The sequence below is a fragment of the Thamnophis elegans genome, chromosome 10 (genome assembly GCF_009769535.1).
Source record: "Thamnophis elegans isolate rThaEle1 chromosome 10, rThaEle1.pri, whole genome shotgun sequence".
NCBI lineage: Eukaryota > Metazoa > Chordata > Lepidosauria > Squamata > Colubridae > Thamnophis > Thamnophis elegans.
This window is the reverse complement of record NC_045550.1, coordinates 8,099,705-8,117,519: the sequence shown is the minus strand read 5'-3', so window position 1 is coordinate 8,117,519 and position 17,815 is coordinate 8,099,705. Positions and strand designations below refer to the sequence as shown.

The 17,815-nt window shown below is 40.9% G+C and overlaps 1 protein-coding gene across 1 annotated transcript; it reads right to left on the bottom strand.

Annotated features, from left to right (window-relative positions):
• Positions 1 to 82: 82 nt before the first annotated feature.
• IKZF5 (IKAROS family zinc finger 5) lies at positions 83 to 17,603 on the bottom strand. Its single transcript, XM_032225266.1, has 6 exons — positions 17,490 to 17,603; positions 8,570 to 8,689; positions 3,255 to 3,341; positions 1,777 to 1,940; positions 1,442 to 1,624; positions 83 to 1,037 (listed from the first exon to the last, which is right to left on the bottom strand). Exons 4-6 carry the CDS (start codon positions 1,907 to 1,909, stop codon positions 94 to 96), a joined length of 1,260 nt encoding a protein of 419 aa, XP_032081157.1. The 5' UTR covers positions 1,910 to 1,940; positions 3,255 to 3,341; positions 8,570 to 8,689; positions 17,490 to 17,603; the 3' UTR covers positions 83 to 93.
• Between the last annotated feature and the right edge of the window lie 212 nt (positions 17,604 to 17,815).

Here is a 17,815-nt window from a genome sequence, read left to right as displayed (position 1 = left end):
TCCAAAGGCAACTTTCCAATTACATAAGAAACAGAAATGTGTTTAAACAAATAAATAAAAGAAAGCACGGTCTACATTTAAAAAAAAAATCAGTCAATGCTGGCTATGTTGGCCTCTGGCAAAATGGCAAGCAAAGTCATACTTGTTTCTACATTTGCAACCACAAATGTTGCATTGGAAAGGGTTCTCAAATCCATGGCATCCCATATGAATAGTGTACAGGATATTGTCAGCAAAATACATGTCACAGTGCTGGCAGTGATGCAGAAGCTGAGGATCCTGAGCCGGAAGAGTTGGTGCTGGAGTGCTGGGTTGACTGTTACTGATACTTGGGGTGCTGGCCTGCGCACTGTGGTCACTACTTGGCCCAGCCACCGGGCTGTAATTCCTTTGCGAATGTACAGGACGAGGATCTGGACTTGTAGGGGATGAGTTCTGGGGAATACTGGTTGTGACAGCTGGAACAGAAGTTGCTGCAGCAGGTTGCTGCATCATAAAAGGCTTTTCATCTTGACACGGTACAACATCAGGAGATGGTGGGTTTTGGTTTTCAGGAGGGAGACTAGACAACTGTCCTGCTAAAGTAGATAGCTGGTTTAAAGGGTTATCTATCATAAGGTCTTGTGAATCTCTCGGCAATCCACTAGTCTCTGTTGGCTTTGTTATACTTTCGTATGCTTCAGCCTGAATATTTGGAATTTCATGAGTGAAATCATTAAGATAGTCTGGCTTCTGAACCACCATCGAAGGTGGACTTAAGTTAATGAGTGCTCTTCGGCTATAGCCCAAGTTACTGGTCTTCTTTTGCAAAACACCCCACATCTTCTTGCTACTAAGCGAAGGCCTTGTACCCTTTATTGGCACCATTTTATGTTTGCGTCTCCGGTGGTGAGACAAGTTGCTTCTGTCACTACAGCGGAAGGAACACAATTCACATTTGTAAGGTTTTTCACCAGTATGAGACCGCATATGAGCTTCCAGGTGACGTTCATAGGCTGACGCAAAGGGACATAGGTGACATCTATGTGGTTTTTCACCTGGAGAAACACGAAGAAAGCTTTATTTTGATCACTTTTTCATGGCAATTGCATCATAATAAAGCAAAAGAAGTACCACAAATAACTACAAATAAATCAGTGGCTGAAAGAAAGCATTGCAGTGAGATGAGTTCCGAGGTTAGGATTCTACTTTTAGCAAGTTCTAAGCAAAGACATTTAACAATTACAAGAACCAATGAGATCCAAAACTTAAAGTGCAGTCTTATTTCTAAAATAACAAAAAAAATAAGAAGCCTGCCATATGAGAAACATAATGTGGCTTGTTTTTCTTGGCTTAACTCATTTGTTGGAAAATATAAAAGAAAAACACATAGCTCACATGCAATGTATTAAAAGTGCATAACAATACTACAAAAATATTAAATATGCAGATACAATGATACCTGTGTGAATTCTAATATGTTCTATGAGTCGTGCTGTTCCTTTGCTGGCATAGTTACAATATCGGCATTTTAATTTGCCATCGAAAGTTCTTTCAAAACCATCTACCAACACTCCTGAGTTTTCATCCAGTGGAACTTCGACGGAAGGATGATCTAATCCATTTTGATCACCTTCGGTCCCTGCTGCAATTAACAACAGAAAGGCACATCAAGCTTCTTATTGGGAAACATTGTACAAGTTACAGGGAAAGAGTAAAAAGGAGTATTTCTTTAACATCGAGCCTCTTTTCATTTATACAGATGTATGAACGCTCAGCTGCACCGCGTTAACCTACCTCCTTGAAGAGTCTCTGCATCTTTGTCTCCACTAACAGAGCCTGAAATCATATTCACATGGTGAGTCTGTTGAGTTAGGTATTCCTGAAAATCTTTTACAAAATCCAAAGGTTCTGGTTTCTTTTCGCCCATAGTCACACTACAAATTCACGATGTTGCAAACCTAAAACATGACATCAAGTTATAGTTTACACCAAAATTATTTCAGGATTTAGTACAGTCATTTGTTGCAAAAATATCATTCTAACTAACACGATGGAAATGAAGGTGGTAAGATAAGCATAAGTGTCATGTGTCTGACACTTCAGACATGTGTCTAAAAGATTTTAATTTGAAAAACAAAAACAGCAAAATGAAGAGTTAACCTGTTGAAACAGAAAGTGCTGATATCTAGCACCATTTTTATTCTCCATAATCCCTCTGGTTTATATAAGACGTTCTTAGTAAATTAAACAAATGGGGGTACTCTTAGTAATTTGTTTAATGAAAAGAAGGATTAGGGGTGACATGATAGCAATGTTCCAGTATCTAAGGGTCTGGCACAAAGAAGGGGAGGGGTATCAACTTATTCTCCAAAGTAACTGAAGGAAGGACAAGCAATGGATGGAAACTATCAAGGCAAGAACCAACCTAGAACTAAGGAGAACTTTCCTGTCGGAACAATTAATCAGTGCAACAACTTCACTCCAAAGGCTGTGAATGCTCCAACATTGGAAGTTTTTAGAAGTGACTGGACACCCCTTTGTCTGAAATGATATACGGTGTCCTGCCTGAGCAAGGGATTGGAGTAGAAGACCTATAACTCCCTTCCACATCTATTATTATGTTAATTTGTTTGTATATATGTACATTTAATAAATTAATGACAGTCATTTTATGAACAAGCAAGTTCCGCTGGTTGCTACTTGGTGAGAACACATCTTGCTCTCGACATTCCAAACAAGCCAAATAAACTGTCTAACCCAACAGAAAGTGGCTGGGTTTGCAGAGCATAAGCCAGATTTGTAGTAGTGATTTACTGGAAACTAAAATTGTTTAACTACAAGTTAAGTCACAATACAAAGTAATCCCATCATGGCTTAATGTAGTACATGAAACCAGTGATTTACCATTACCTGAGGCTGTTTATATTAGAAATTTATAAAATCATTAACTCCATTTTTTCCACACAAAGCATTTTGCAATGACTGAAGTCTTGCGTGGTTTATTATTACATAATAGTTGTATTACATACAATTATTAAACATTCCTTGATCACTTAGAGATTTATTGCAATTACCAAATATGCATTTATTTTCATTAAAATGGTTCCTTAAAACAAGACTGGCTCTCCAGCTGGTGGTGAACTGGAAGGGCTGAATATTGCCCACCTCTGTGCTATGAGAAGAGACCCATGACTTGAGTAACAATTAAAAGGGCATGCACTTTTAAAGGCAAGATCTCTAAAATGACAATTTTCCTATTAGAAATATCATACCTGAATTTGTTATGTTGAAAACATTGTCAATTCTGCAAACCTTACAAGATTTCTTACGAGATATAAAGCAGAGGTGTCCCACTTTTCCTAATAGAAAAAAGAAATCAGCAAGAACATATTAGTTAAATTAGCACATCCATTCTTCCCAACAAAGGTAGTTCAACATCCATTCTTCCCAACAAAGGTAGTTCAACAGCCATAATGCCCTTTAGCACATCAAAATTATAGAAAATAGAAATAAACTACACCATAATTTTAAACTTAATGGATATTTGTGTAATTTCATCAAAATGTACAAATCAACCCAACTACCATCCCCAGAAAACTAACCTTTCCTTAAGGAATCTCATAGATCATTATTAGATCAGTCCAATCATTTGGAGTAATCATAATTTACAAAGCAATGAAGTCTCCACAAAGCATAGTAAGCAAACTGAAAAACACTATACCAAAGGAAAATAAAATAATAAAATAAAACAGAAGTTATGTAATATAAAATAACTTTTATTTTATAATATAAAATGTATGCAAACAAAAAAGTAAAAGATAGCTAAACATATCCACAAATGCTAATTAGCTGTCTAAAGGTATGACTTGACTTTCTGGCGGGCCCGGGACAGGGCTGCTCCTCTGTCCTGGTCCTATTAGACCTCTCAGCGGCTTTCGATACCATCAACCATGGTATTCTACTGCGACAACTCGGGGGGTTGGGAGTGGGGGGCACCGTTTTACGGTGGTTCTCCTCCTACCTGTCGGATCAGTCGCAGTTTGTGTTGACTGGAGGGCAGGGATCGACCCCGAGGTGCGTCACTTGTGGGGTGCCCCAGGGGTCGGTTCTCTCACCCCTCCTGTTCAACATATATATGAAACCACTGGGTGAGATCATCCGTGGTTTTGGGGTACGGTATCATCAATATGCTGATGATACCCAACTTTTCATCTGTACCCCAAACCACCCAAATGATGCCCTCGACGTGATGTCCCGATGCCTGGAGGCTGTGCGGATCTGGATGGGGAGGAACAGGCTCAAGGTCAATCCCTCCAAGACTGAGTGGCTGTGGTTTCTGTCATCCCGATTTGTGCATCTTGTTCCATCTTTGATAGGGGGAGAAATTTTAGCCCCCTCAGAGAGGGCCCGCAATCTGGGCGTCCTCCTGGATACGCGGCTTAGTTTAGAAGAACACCTGATGGCCGTGACCAGAGGGGCCTTTTACCAGGTTCGCCTGGTACGTCAGTTGCACCCCTTCCTGGATCGGGATGCTCTGTGCAGTCACTCATGCCCTCGTCCTTTCTCGCCTGGATTACTGTAACGCTCTCTACATGGAGCTGCCCTTGAAGAGCACCCGGAGGCTTCAACTGGTCTAGAATGCAGCTGCGCGGGTTATCATTGGGGCACCTAGGTGCTCCCATGTTACACACCCCTTTTAGGCGGTCTACACTGGTTGCCGGTTGTCTTTCGGGTGCGATTCAAGGTACGTACAAGTAAGATAGAATACCTTACCTGTTAAATAAATAATTTACCAACAAGGCATCATTTATAAAACAACATCTACCCACCACATACAAAGAAGGCGAGATAGAAAGATATATAACCTCAGCCAGTCAATGAATCTTGGTTTATCCAAAATTCCACTGCTGCTATTACCTAGTACGGCAATGAAACTTCTACAACTTGAAACCAACCTTGGAAACTGCAAAAATTCAACATGCCATGATCTATATCTATTTGTTCCATTGAAATATATGTTACCATCAGAAATCTTATCAGTCTTTAATTTGAATTCTGTGTTTTGCTATCTTCTTAAAACTTCACTATCATCTCACATTATGCTCTCTCCTCAGTTGTTCCCCTTTATAAGCAAATTCCTTCAGATTTGCTTCTTCCTCAGCTTTTCAATAGACCAACCTGGTTCTGCCCCAGCAGTCAACCCACAATTACCAGCAAGACTGCCCCAGTCTAATCTTTAAGCTGCCTTTTCACAGAATCATGCCTAGAACAGCTACAACTGATTTAATCCCAACATAAAGAAACAAAACTAAACATTACAAAGCATATACTGATTGTGAAGGAAAATAATAAAATAAAGCTACAAACTCTTCTCCAAACTCCTCTCCCCCTTTTTCTTTGTCTTTTTCTCCTACCTCCCTGCCTGCCAGTTGCAAACTAACCACTTCCTCTGCTATCCTTACTTACCCCTCCAACTTCAATATGTAAACTAGACCAGCCCCAGGCTAGTGCATAACTTAAACATAACTATGTTTCCACCAAAATGGCCTTTTAATCCTATCACAAAAACTATGAAAATTCCTCACCTAAAACAGGAAACAGTGAGAGAGCACAGATAGCCCATCTTCTTAACAATGGCATTCTTAGCAGTTTTGCTTTACAAATACATTTTCCTTTGTTTAAATGCCTATTTTTCTTGCTCAAAATGTGTCCATGAATCAGCTTCTTGAGATTTCCTGCTTGTCAACCCCAAAATGTATAAAGATTTCTGCCTTTCTATTATTCAGGCTCTTTATTGCGAAACAGGGACCCAATGATAACTGAATAAAGATTGACTATTTCTCCTCAGAACTGTGCTGCTTTCTTCAGCTAAAATTTCAGGACACTGATAATCTTTTTCTTCATGCTCCTAAAAATGTTTTACTTAATTCTGCAAAGCTTTCATCAGTGGCATGCTCAAATACATCTAAAATTATTTTATTATTAAATGTTAATATTACATAACACATTTGAATCCACAAAGCATTTACATCACAGTTAAACATTTGTAAACTTAAAATATTTATAAAATATCATGTTCTATTGTTTTAGTATGATTGGCTTATCTAGAGAACAAAAAATCTACAGCATTTTGTAGTGAACATTCTACAGATTATAACATTTATCAACTATGATGCTGGACTCAAGGACTCACATATACAAACATTCAGCTTTGATCAGAGTTCTTAACAAGCAACAGAAATACTACATAACCCAAGAACTAATAATTAATTACCAGATGGAAACAAATATGAAATAATCATTACTATGGAAGTGCTAAACTTTTTACATTTCAACTATTTCACATTTAAAATATATCACTTGAAAGTGATTCAAAACAACTGTTTCATTTCAAAACCAGAATTGCTTTATGCCCGTTTTTCTCAACTTTGGCAATTTTAAAATGTGTAGACTTCAACTCCCAGAATTCTTAAACAACTAAACAGTTGCCATGGTTGAAAAATATTACTTTATACTCAAAACGTTTTGTCTGTATCTGTACCTGTATCTCTAGTCTTTATACTGTTGGGGTATTTTTGGATCTTTTTGTTTTTTGAAGTTTCCTTTTTAGATTAAAAGGTTAAAAAAAGGCAGTAGATATAACCGTATCTTGTAACAAGTGGATTTTAATTATTTTTTCTACTTCCAAGTAGTGTCAATAGAAAGTCATCCTTTAGTATGCTAAGTCTTGTTAACATTTACTCAAGTTTAATAACAAGCAACTGTTCAAAGGCAGCAAAAACAAAAAAACCCTGATAAACTAAAAATTGTAATAAACATGAATCTAAGAAATTCAGAAGCAAAATCCCATACAATTAATCTCTATCTTTTAACCCCTTTCCTCTACTAATGGTCAAAATTCCCATCTCTTAAATCGTTCTCTTTCTCTAACTTATTGTAATATTGTATTTGTTGCAAAATTATTCTATTATTAATAGTAATAATCCTGTAATTCATACCCGATGACACTATGAGGAAATTTGAAGGTCCCTAAAAACTACCGTGTTTTCCCGAAATTACAACATGTCCTGATAATAAGACCATACCATATTTTTCTTGTGGGCAAAAATATATGCCCTCCCGCAATAATAAGCCCCCAGGTAGAGCGCTATTCACCAACCTAGTGATAGGAGGAGGAGGAGCCGGGGGGAGGGGGGACAAAGGGGCTCACATTGCTTGATGCCTTTGGGATACCGCTAGGTTGGTGGGTGGAGCTGTGCCCAGCTGGAGTGGGGGGTTGCCAGGCAGCTGCTCTCATGAGCAGCCACCCGGCAACGCCCCTTTCCAGCTGGGCAGAGCGCCACTCACCGACCCGGTAATATCCCAAAGGCGTTAAGCCGCGTGGCACTCTGCCCAGCTGGAAAGAGAGGTTGCCCAAGCACTTGTTCTGCCTCCAGATTGCGTGCCTCCCTGCCTCAGCATGCCCAACTCTCCCTGCAGGGCTGGACCAGGGTGCCGCCACTGCCCCGCTGCCATGCTCCGAGCATAACCGGCTTCCAAACTCCGGAGATCTGCTGCCGAGTCTTCTGGCAGTGGCCGCTCTGGGCCGCTCTGGGACTACGCCCTATGGTTGTGGGCTGGCTGTTGCAAGATCCTACCCGCAGCCAGCCCACAATCATACAGCATAGTCCCAGAGCAGCCGCTGCCGGAAGACTCGGCAGCAGATCTCCGGAGTTTGCAAGCAGGTTATGCTTGGAGCATGGCGGTGGCAGCAGTACTGCGGTGGTTGCAGCGGGGCAGCGGTGGAGCCCTGGCCCAGCCCTGCAGGAAGAGTTGGGTATGGTGAGGCAGGGAGGCACACAAGCTGGAGGCAGATCAAGTGCTCACGCAACCTCTCTTTCCAGAGGGCAGAGGGCCACATTGCTTAGCACCTTTGGAATATTACTGGGTCAGTGAGTGGCGCTCTGCCCGGCTGGAAATGGGCATTGCTGGGCAGCTGCTCATGAGCGTGGTCACCTCATGGTGGCTTTGTTGCACTGATGAGAAAGCGCAACACAGCCGTTTGCCCCTGAGGCTGTGCCCAGCTCTTCGGGCGCCCGCTCGCAAGAGAGCAGCCACCTGGCAACCCCCCCAAAATATCCCCCCCAATAATAAGGCCCAAGCAAAATTTGGGTGGGGTTAAAAGAAAATAAGACCGTCTTATTTTCGGGGAAACACGGTATTTAAAACTTTTTGATTGCCACTGTCTATTTTGCTTTGTTTTCTTTTTCTCATTATACACAAAAAACGAACACAGTAGAAACATTTGTATTAATTTTCAGCTTAAGACAGAAACAGCTTAATTGTACACCAAATATTTTGATTTTTCAGTTGCTTATTAATGCTACATTTAGCTTTGGATGTAAAATTTAAACAATCTTATGATCTTATGTTTATTAACATCAAATCATAGTTAATACTGATATAAACCTTTTCTATTTTTCTTTCTTTAAAGATCTAAGTTATCTAAACATTACGATATTAATAATATACATGTAGTATTCTTTATAATTTGTCTTATAACAATAAAACAATAATTAAAAAAACTATTTGAAGTTATATAAATTACCTTAATTACTTTAGTCCAAATCAGCTTCAAATCACTGACAGAGGCAAAAATCCACTTCTGAGATTTATGTTCCATCATACTTGGAAATACATTTTTCTCATTAATGCCTCTACAATCATCCTGCAAGAAAATGAAACCAGGACATATATTTTAATTAAAAGTGATATTTGCTTATGTACTTTAACAGAAGGATAACTTATATTTTTACTAGTCAAGTTTTTTATATAACTTAGGAAATGCTAGTGTGGCCTCAGAAAAAGGAAAGTTTCCATAACTACTCTGGAAGAAACATACATTCATTCATTCCAATGCTGTATATCATGTCTCTCATATTTTCTGGGAATTCCAATTAGTTCAGTCTTAACAGTGATACAGAAAATAGCAATGCTTCCCTAGAAATATTCCTTCCTCAATCCCACTAGATATTTCAAACATTTAAATTTCAAAGGATTATCATTAGGTCATTTCAATTGCATAACTAGTAATTGGGATACCTTAAGGTCTCAAGAAAAATCATTCTTTTCCACAACAGTTAATTTTATTTTTATTATGTTTTATTCATTCTTCTCCAAGGGATTTCATATTGTTAACAGTTCCCTTGCTCTCCACTTTATTTTAGCATGAAATAGATTAAACTAAGTGACTGATAGTTCAATGTCATTAAATGAGATTCACAGCTGAATAAGATTTGATTCTGAATCCTCCTGATTACCCTTTGACACTATTCTTGTTCAGTCATAGTACTGTCTTATGATTTTTTTCTGTATTAGAAGCTAATAGTTATAGCAGATAGCTATTAGGAAAAAATGTGTTACGACCCTTGAATTGCTTTTAGCAAAGACAAACTGCCATCTTTAAAGTATCTTTCCTGAAATAATTGAAATAGCTCATCTGATAAGGACAACTATCTGAACTCACACTTGGAGAATCATATGAATGTTCCCAAAAAATTCTTCTGGTATTTAAGCTTCAATAACTTCATACAATTTGCAGGTATTTCTTATCAAAGACAACGCACATATAGTTTGTAATCCTTGTACCTGAATGTAGCCCATAAACACCAAAAACTGATAAAAGTATGTTGCATTCCTGATTTTAATCTAAAGCCCCTAATAATCCCAAAACAAAAAGAAGTGAAAATATTATGTGTAAACAACCTGTGTAAATGGATGTGGTTTCCTTCTTCTCCTTCCCTTCCTATTTTACTCCTCATAAGCACTGTCAACTCTATACACCTTAAGGTATTGCAGGGACACTAATACAACTCCACAGCATTTCTAATGAAATTCTCGGTTGCTCAAGGAAATAAACTACCTTAATCTTGTATCATTTTCAAAAATGCATTGTTTTCAAATTATATATGAATAAAAACTTTTGCTGATTTTCTTTCCACTATCATTAGCCTCCTAAAATTTTACTTAGATAGAAATAGCAGGAAGAAAATTATTACTTTTTAAGCTCACAAAGTACTGCTACCACTTCATCCTGAGTGTATACAAGCAGGACAGAAAGACGAACAGGTACTTTCCTGTCTTCCTTAAGCTTCTATTTCTTAAAACCATTTTCTTTTCCTTTACAATCAATCTAAGTTGGTGCAGGAGGAAACGGGGATGATGTGTGCCATCTATAGAGATGGTATTCTACTTCCCACGTTTGGATATTTCTTCCAATTCAGATTCTCCCATGAGCTGTGCATAAAATGTCCCTAACAGAACTGAATTTCCTAATATTTGCAAGTCATAAATCAAAGGGATTTCCACAGGGACTGGAGTCCTGTCCTACCCTAGAACAGGTAATTCCACACTATCATGTTTTATCCATACACCCTCAAAAAACACCTCTATAGTATTATAAAATTGAAATCTAAATGGCGTAAATAATAAACTTAGTGATCTAACAAGGAGTTATGCACAAAACCTTAAGAACAAATATTACAATTTACGTGAAATTATCTACAAGATCTAGGATGGCTATGTCACAATATTCACTAAATAAAAAACACTTCTATAGTTTTTTTTTTATAATAACAACACCTCTATAATATAAAATTGAAATCTAAATGGAGTAAATTATAAACTTAGTGATCGAACAAGGAGTTATGCACAAAACCTTAATAACTGAATACTACAATTTACGTGAAATTACCTACAAGATGGCTATGTCACAATATTCACTAAATAAAAAACACTTCTAGTGTTTTTTTATAATAAAAACACCTCTATAATATAAAATTGAAATCTAAATGGAGTAAATTATAAACTTAGTGATCGAACAAGGAGTTATGCACAAAACCTTAATAACTGAATACTACAATTTATGTGAAATTACCTACAAGATGGCTATGTCACAATATTCACTAACAACCTTTAAAACAATCACCTCAAAAGAAAAAAAAACTCGGATGGGAGACCACCAGGAAACTTCAGGTTGTAAGCCACTGAAAGGAAAATAGAGGTGGTCTAATCATATTCATTGTATTGAATAAATTGCATATCAAATGTATAAAACAAAACTGAACACCTGTGAGAAAAGGGAGGACCAAGAAAATCATGGTTGGATGGAAGACAGAACAGTGACTTTAAAGAATAAAAGGCAATATATGGAATGCTAATGAACATGATGGAAACAAGGATAGAAGATAGAAGTGTTGGGAGAAGCAAATGATATTGAGGTAAACTAATTTAATTATTTCTTTTCCAAGCTCATGTCTTTAATTTCTTTGGTCTATAGTTATATCATCTTACTTTTCTGTGCATGTCCATGTTCTAAAATATGTGATGTGTATGTAATTTGTCTTCAAATAATATGGCAGAATAACATATTTCAATAGAGTTGGTGTTACGTTACATATCATGTCTGTAGTAGTAGGGTATAAAACTAGTATTCTCAGGTACTAACATTCTCACTATAATGCATACAATCTACAATAGCAATATAAACTTTCTACACTAATTTTCCATGAAGGTGGGGGGGGGGAGGATATTTTTTTTTCTATTTATCTTAGTGGGAAAATTATTTCAGCCAAAATTCAAAAATACTATATGCAAAAACAAACCTAGGTTGTAGACTGAATATGATTCATTTTTTTAAAACTCTGTTTCTGTAATTGAATTTACTCTCTTCTGCATAGGACATATATAATAGTGCAATGCTCATGTCTCTTTAATTTGAGATTTGTCTAATCTTGTCCATATAAATCTACATTTATGACTCCACGTTGCTAATATTTTTTTGCTAAAATAATTTATCAAAACTAAAATGGAGATAACAAATAAAAGAAACACATAAAAAAAATCTGTGCAAAAGAAAAGCCATGAAAATATACATTTCTTCTTTATAAAATACATTTTACTTTATTCACAGTAGGTGACTTTTATTTCCAGAGAAAAGGAATAAGCAAGCTACATCATCTTTGCTTCAAATCAAAATCCAGAGATCCAGTTAGGAATTATTTCTACATCTTTGATTCCATGGTACAGTTTAATTTCTGATTTATAGGTTCAAGTGGCACTTAAAGCAGAGGCAGGAAATTACATTATGATTATGGTAATTAGTCTATTCCTCCTTACAATGTTCATTCAACAGAGGGTACTGTATTAAGGTTTCATAAATCATTTGGCTGTTTATTTCACTTAAGTGGCAATCTTCTGGAAATATTTTTGATGCACACTCAGATAAACTGAGAAAACCCTGAAGAGGTCAGGGCATGAAAATATCTTAATCCCTCAAGGGAAACTGCCAGTAGTCAAAGAACCCTTTTGCACCGCCCTAATAGCTGCTACTCTCACGCTTCTTGGTAACTCTTGACCTATTTCCCTTCCTTACATAGTCAACAAAACTTGGAAAGATATGAAGCAGAGGAACCTACTGTACCTTCATCAGTACCTTGAATGTTCTGCTGTATGAATTCTGTGCAATCCTATTAGAAAAAAACACTTCATTTGCTAGCACTTATTTAGTTACTTTGCCTCTGTAGTTCTGTGCAGTTATGGTTACAGTCACTTTCATATAATTACTATAAATGCTGGGGAGACCATGTGGAGGATGAGTAGGCAGTTGGAATAGAACTCAGATTTTTCATTCACCAGAACTCTAAAGGCCTGCTCTATGACTTACTTAGTCTCTGGCCTTCCTTTCTTCAGGCCCACACAAAAACTGGCTTACTGCTTTTCCACCTTACCAGAGCTCTTATGCTACAAACATTGAATGCAATTCCTATTTTCTTCCATTCCTATCACTAAGGTCGAGTTACGACTACAATTGAGGCCAAAATTTCTGTTGCTAAGTGAAACATTTGTTGAGTGAGTTTGCACCATTTTACGAATTTTCTTGCCACAGCTGTTAAGTGAATCATTGCATTTGTTAAGTCAATAGCATGGTTGTTAAGCGAATCTGGAAGGCCCATTGATTTTGTTTGTCCGAAGGTTGCAAAAGCTGGTCACATGATTCTAGGACACTGCAGCCAGTCTAAATGTTGCCAAGCATCTGAATTTTGATCATGTGACCATGGAGGATGCTGCAACGGTCGTACATGTGGAAAAAACAATAAGGCACTTTTTTTTTCAGTGCGTTTGTAATGCTTTGAACGGCCACCAAGTGAACTGTTGTAAGTCGAGGACTGCCTGCACTTTCCCTTTTTTTGCTTAGCTGCCAGTCAGTCCGCGTGTTAACCATACGCAAATATGTGGACGTAATGAACCTTTCAAAGGCTGAGTAGTCCGCTGGTGTTGCCGCGTCTCCATTTGGGTTAACAGAAAGAAGAGGGTGGCTGTCTGAGGCGGTTAAGCGTGTGAGAAAGTGCCAGGAATTGGTGTCCCCCCCTTCTAGTGTTTCTCCGTCTCTGTAGGGTCTACAATACTGTCTGTACTAATAGGGCATGTGGCGGTGTGAGGCAGTTAAGCGTGTGAGGAAGTGCCAGGAATTGGGGGTCCCCCCCTTCTAGTGTTTCTGCGTCTCTGTAAGGTCTACAACATCGTCGGTATTAATAGGGCATGTGGCAGTCTGAGGCGGTTAAGCGTGTGAGGAAGTGTCAGGAATTTGGGGTCTCCCCCCCTTCTAGTGTTTCTGCGTCTCTGTAGGGTCTACAACACTGTCAGTATTAATAGGGCATGTGGCGGTGTGAGGTGGTTAAGCGTGTGAGAAAGTGCCAGGAAATGGGGGTCCCCTCCCTTCTAGTGTTTCTGCGTCTCTGTAGGGTCTACAACACCGTCTGTACTAATAGGGCATGTGGCAGTCTGAGGCAGTTAAGCGTGTGAGAAAGTGTCAGGAATTGGGGGTCCCCCCCCTTCTAGTGTTTCTGCATCTCTGTAGGGTCTACAACACCGTCTGTACTAATAGGGCATGTGGCAGTCTGAGGCAGTTAAGCGTGTGAGAAAGTGTCAGGAATTGGGGATCCCCCCCTTCTAGTGTTTCTGCGTCTCTGTAGGGTCTACAACACCGTCTCTGTAGGGTATACATGTGGCGGTCTGTAGGATATGTGGCGGTGTGAGGTGGTTAAGCGTGTGAGAAAGTGCCAGGAAATGGGGGTCCCCCCCTTCTAGTGTTTCTGCGTCTCTGTAGGGTCTACAACACCGTCTGTATTAATAGGGCATGTGGCGGTGTGAGGCGGTTAAGCGTGTGAGGAAGGGAAGGTCTACTTAAGCCATGAAAGAAAAAGGCTGGGTTAAAAATGGCTGGTCAGTTAAGGAAAGGAAAAGGTTTTCGAATAAGAAGCAAGAGTGGTTAAATTCCTATACTTTTTTTATTGCGTCTTATTCCTATACCCTTTTCCTTTCCTTACTGACCAGCCATTTTTAACCCAGCCTTTTTCTTTCATGGCTTAGTAAGACCTTCACTTCCTCACACGCTTAACTGCCTCAGACTACTACACTCCTTATTAACACATTGTTGTAGACCAGTGTTTCTCAACCTTGGCCACTTGAAGATGTCTGGACTTCAACTCCCAGAATTCCCCGGCATTGTTGTAGACCAGTGTTTCTCAACCTTGGCCACTTGAAGATGTCTGGACTTCAACTCCCAGAATTCCCCGGCATTGTTGTAGACCAGTGTTTCTCAACCTTGGCCACTTGAAGATGTCTGGACTTCAACTCCCAGAATTCCCCAGCATTGTTGTAGACCAGTGTTTCTCAACCTTGGCCACATGAAGATGTCTGGACTTCAACTCCCAGAATTCCCCGGCATTGTTGTAGACCAGTGTTTCTCAACCTTGGCCACTTGAAGATGTCTGGACTTCAACTCCCAGAATTCCCCGGCATTGTTGTAGACCAGTGTTTCTCAACCTTGGCCACTTGAAGATGTCTGGACTTCAACTCCCAGAATTCCCCGGCATTGTTGTAGACCAGTGTTTCTCAACCTTGGCCACTTGAAGATGTCTGGACTTCAACTCCCAGAATTCCCCGGCATTGTTGTAGACCAGTGTTTCTCAACCTTGGCCACTTGAAGATGTCTGGACTTCAACTCCCAGAATTCCCCGGCATTGTTGTAGACCAGTGTTTCTCAACCTTGGCCACTTGAAGATGTCTGGACTTCAACTCCCAGAATTCCCCGGCATTGTTGTAGACCAGTGTTTCTCAACCTTGGCCACTTGAAGATGTCTGGACTTCAACTCCCAGAATTCCCCAGCATTGTTGTAGACCAGTGTTTCTCAACCTTGGCCACTTGAAGATGTCTGGACTTCAACTCCCAGAATTCCCCGGCATTGTTGTAGACCAGTGTTTCTCAACCTTGGCCACTTGAAGATGTCTGGACTTCAACTCCCAGAATTCCCCGGCATTGTTGTAGACCAGTGTTTCTCAACCTTGGCCACTTGAAGATGTCTGGACTTCAACTCCCAGAATTCCCCGGCATTGTTGTAGACCAGTGTTTCTCAACCTTGGCCACTTGAAGATGTCTGGACTTCAACTCCCAGAATTCCCCGGCATTGTTGTAGACCAGTGTTTCTCAACCTTGGCCACTTGAAGATGTCTGGACTTCAACTCCCAGAATTCCCCGGCATTGTTGTAGACCAGTGTTTCTCAACCTTGGCCACTTGAAGATGTCTGGACTTCAACTCCCAGAATTCCCCGGCATTGTTGTAGACCAGTGTTTCTCAACCTTGGCCACTTGAAGATGTCTGGACTTCAACTCCCAGAATTCCCCGGCATTGTTGTAGACCAGTGTTTCTCAACCTTGGCCACTTGAAGATGTCTGGACTTCAACTCCCAGAATTCCCCAGCATTGTTGTAGACCAGTGTTTCTCAACCTTGGCCACTTGAAGATGTCTGGACTTCAACTCCCAGAATTCCCCGGCATTGTTGTAGACCAGTGTTTCTCAACCTTGGCCACTTGAAGATGTCTGGACTTCAACTCCCAGAATTCCCCGGCATTGTTGTAGACCAGTGTTTCTCAACCTTGGCCACTTGAAGATGTCTGGACTTCAACTCCCAGAATTCCCCGGCATTGTTGTAGACCAGTGTTTCTCAACCTTGGCCACTTGAAGATGTCTGGACTTCAACTCCCAGAATTCCCCAGCATTGTTGTAGACCAGTGTTTCTCAACCTTGGCCACTTGAAGATGTCTGGACTTCAACTCCCAGAATTCCCCGGCATTGTTGTAGACCAGTGTTTCTCAACCTTGGCCACTTGAAGATGTCTGGACTTCAACTCCCAGAATTCCCCAGCATTGTTGTAGACCAGTGTTTCTCAACCTTGGCCACTTGAAGATGTCTGGACTTCAACTCCCAGAATTCCCCAGCATTGTTGTAGACCAGTGTTTCTCAACCTTGGCCACTTGAAGATGTCTGGACTTCAACTCCCAGAATTCCCCAGCATTGTTGTAGACCAGTGTTTCTCAACCTTGGCCACTTGAAGATGTCTGGACTTCAACTCCCAGAATTCCCCAGCATTGTTGTAGACCAGTGTTTCTCAACCTTGGCCACTTGAAGATGTCTGGACTTCAACTCCCAGAATTCCCCGGCATTGTTGTAGACCAGTGTTTCTCAACCTTGGCCACTTGAAGATGTCTGGACTTCAACTCCCAGAATTCCCCAGCATTGTTGTAGACCAGTGTTTCTCAACCTTGGCCACTTGAAGATGTCTGGACTTCAACTCCCAGAATTCCCCAGCATTGTTGTAGACCAGTGTTTCTCAACCTTGGCCACTTGAAGATGTCTGGACTTCAACTCCCAGAATTCCCCAGCATTGTTGTAGACCAGTGTTTCTCAACCTTGGCCACTTGAAGATGTCTGGACTTCAACTCCCAGAATTCCCCAGCATTGTTGTAGACCAGTGTTTCTCAACCTTGGCCACTTGAAGATGTCTGGACTTCAACTCCCAGAATTCCCCGGCATTGTTGTAGACCAGTGTTTCTCAACCTTGGCCACTTGAAGATGTCCGGACTTCAACTCCCAGAATTCCCCAGCCAGCATTCGCTGGCTGGGGAATTCTGGGAGTTGAAGTCCAGACATCTTCAAGTGGCCAAGGTTGAGAAACACAGTTGTAGACCCTACAGAGACACAGAAGAAAGGGGGGCGGGAACCCCATTTCCGACACCTTCCCAACGTCTCCCGGGACAGACCCCCCCCTCAAGAAAACTCGGCCCTGGCGTGGTTGCCAGGGTGACGGGGTTCAACCGGGGGGGGGGTCGGCTTTCCTCGCTTAACAGGACTCGACGGACTGCCGAGGACCCTCTTTGGCGCAGCTGGCCGTTGTTTTGTGTCCCCCTCCCCGCCTTCTTTAAAAAGTCACGGCTCCAAAACCGTCCCGGAGCTCTTCAAGGCGCCTCCCCCGGGACACGCCAGCCTTTTTGCCCTTGACTTTGCCGCCTCCCGCCAGGAGCTCGCCTGCCGCCGCCGCCTTCTTCAATTCACCGGTGGCCGAGAAAAGAGGGAGAAAAAAAAAAAAAAAAACCCCGGAGGACGACGCAGCCTTCTTCCGTGACTCACCGCCGCTGCCCTTTGCAGTCACCCGGGCCTCGAACTCTCGTCGTCGCCGCCGCCGCTGCTGCTGCCGCCGCCGCCATGTTTGTTGTGCCTCCCGGAGCTTAAACGTAACCTCTCGCTTCTCCTTAACGAAGTCCCGCGAGAGTTCGACACGGCGCGTCCCGCTCGGGCGATGGGGAAAGAGGCTTTCAGGAGGATTTCCCAAAGAGTTCAGGGCGGGTTCATGGTTTTGCGTACGTCTGTATGTGTGTGTTTTTAAAAAACTTCCGGCTCTCAGACGCCACATAGGCTCCGGAGCGGGCGGGATTAAAGCAGCCATTGTGGTGGGC

Excerpts from the sequence above, each read along its gene's own strand:
- IKZF5 (XM_032225266.1), bottom strand. The coding sequence starts at position 1,909 with ATGGGCGAAAAGAAACCAGAACCTTTGGATTTTGTAAAAGATTTTCAG. Across the intron at positions 1,625-1,776 it reads TGCAGAGACTCTTCAAGGAG|CAGGGACCGAAGGTGATCAA; the intron begins GTAGGTTAACGC and ends TGTTAATTGCAG. Across the intron at positions 1,038-1,441 it reads ACATATTAGAATTCACACAG|GTGAAAAACCACATAGATGT; the intron begins GTATCATTGTAT and ends GTGTTTCTCCAG.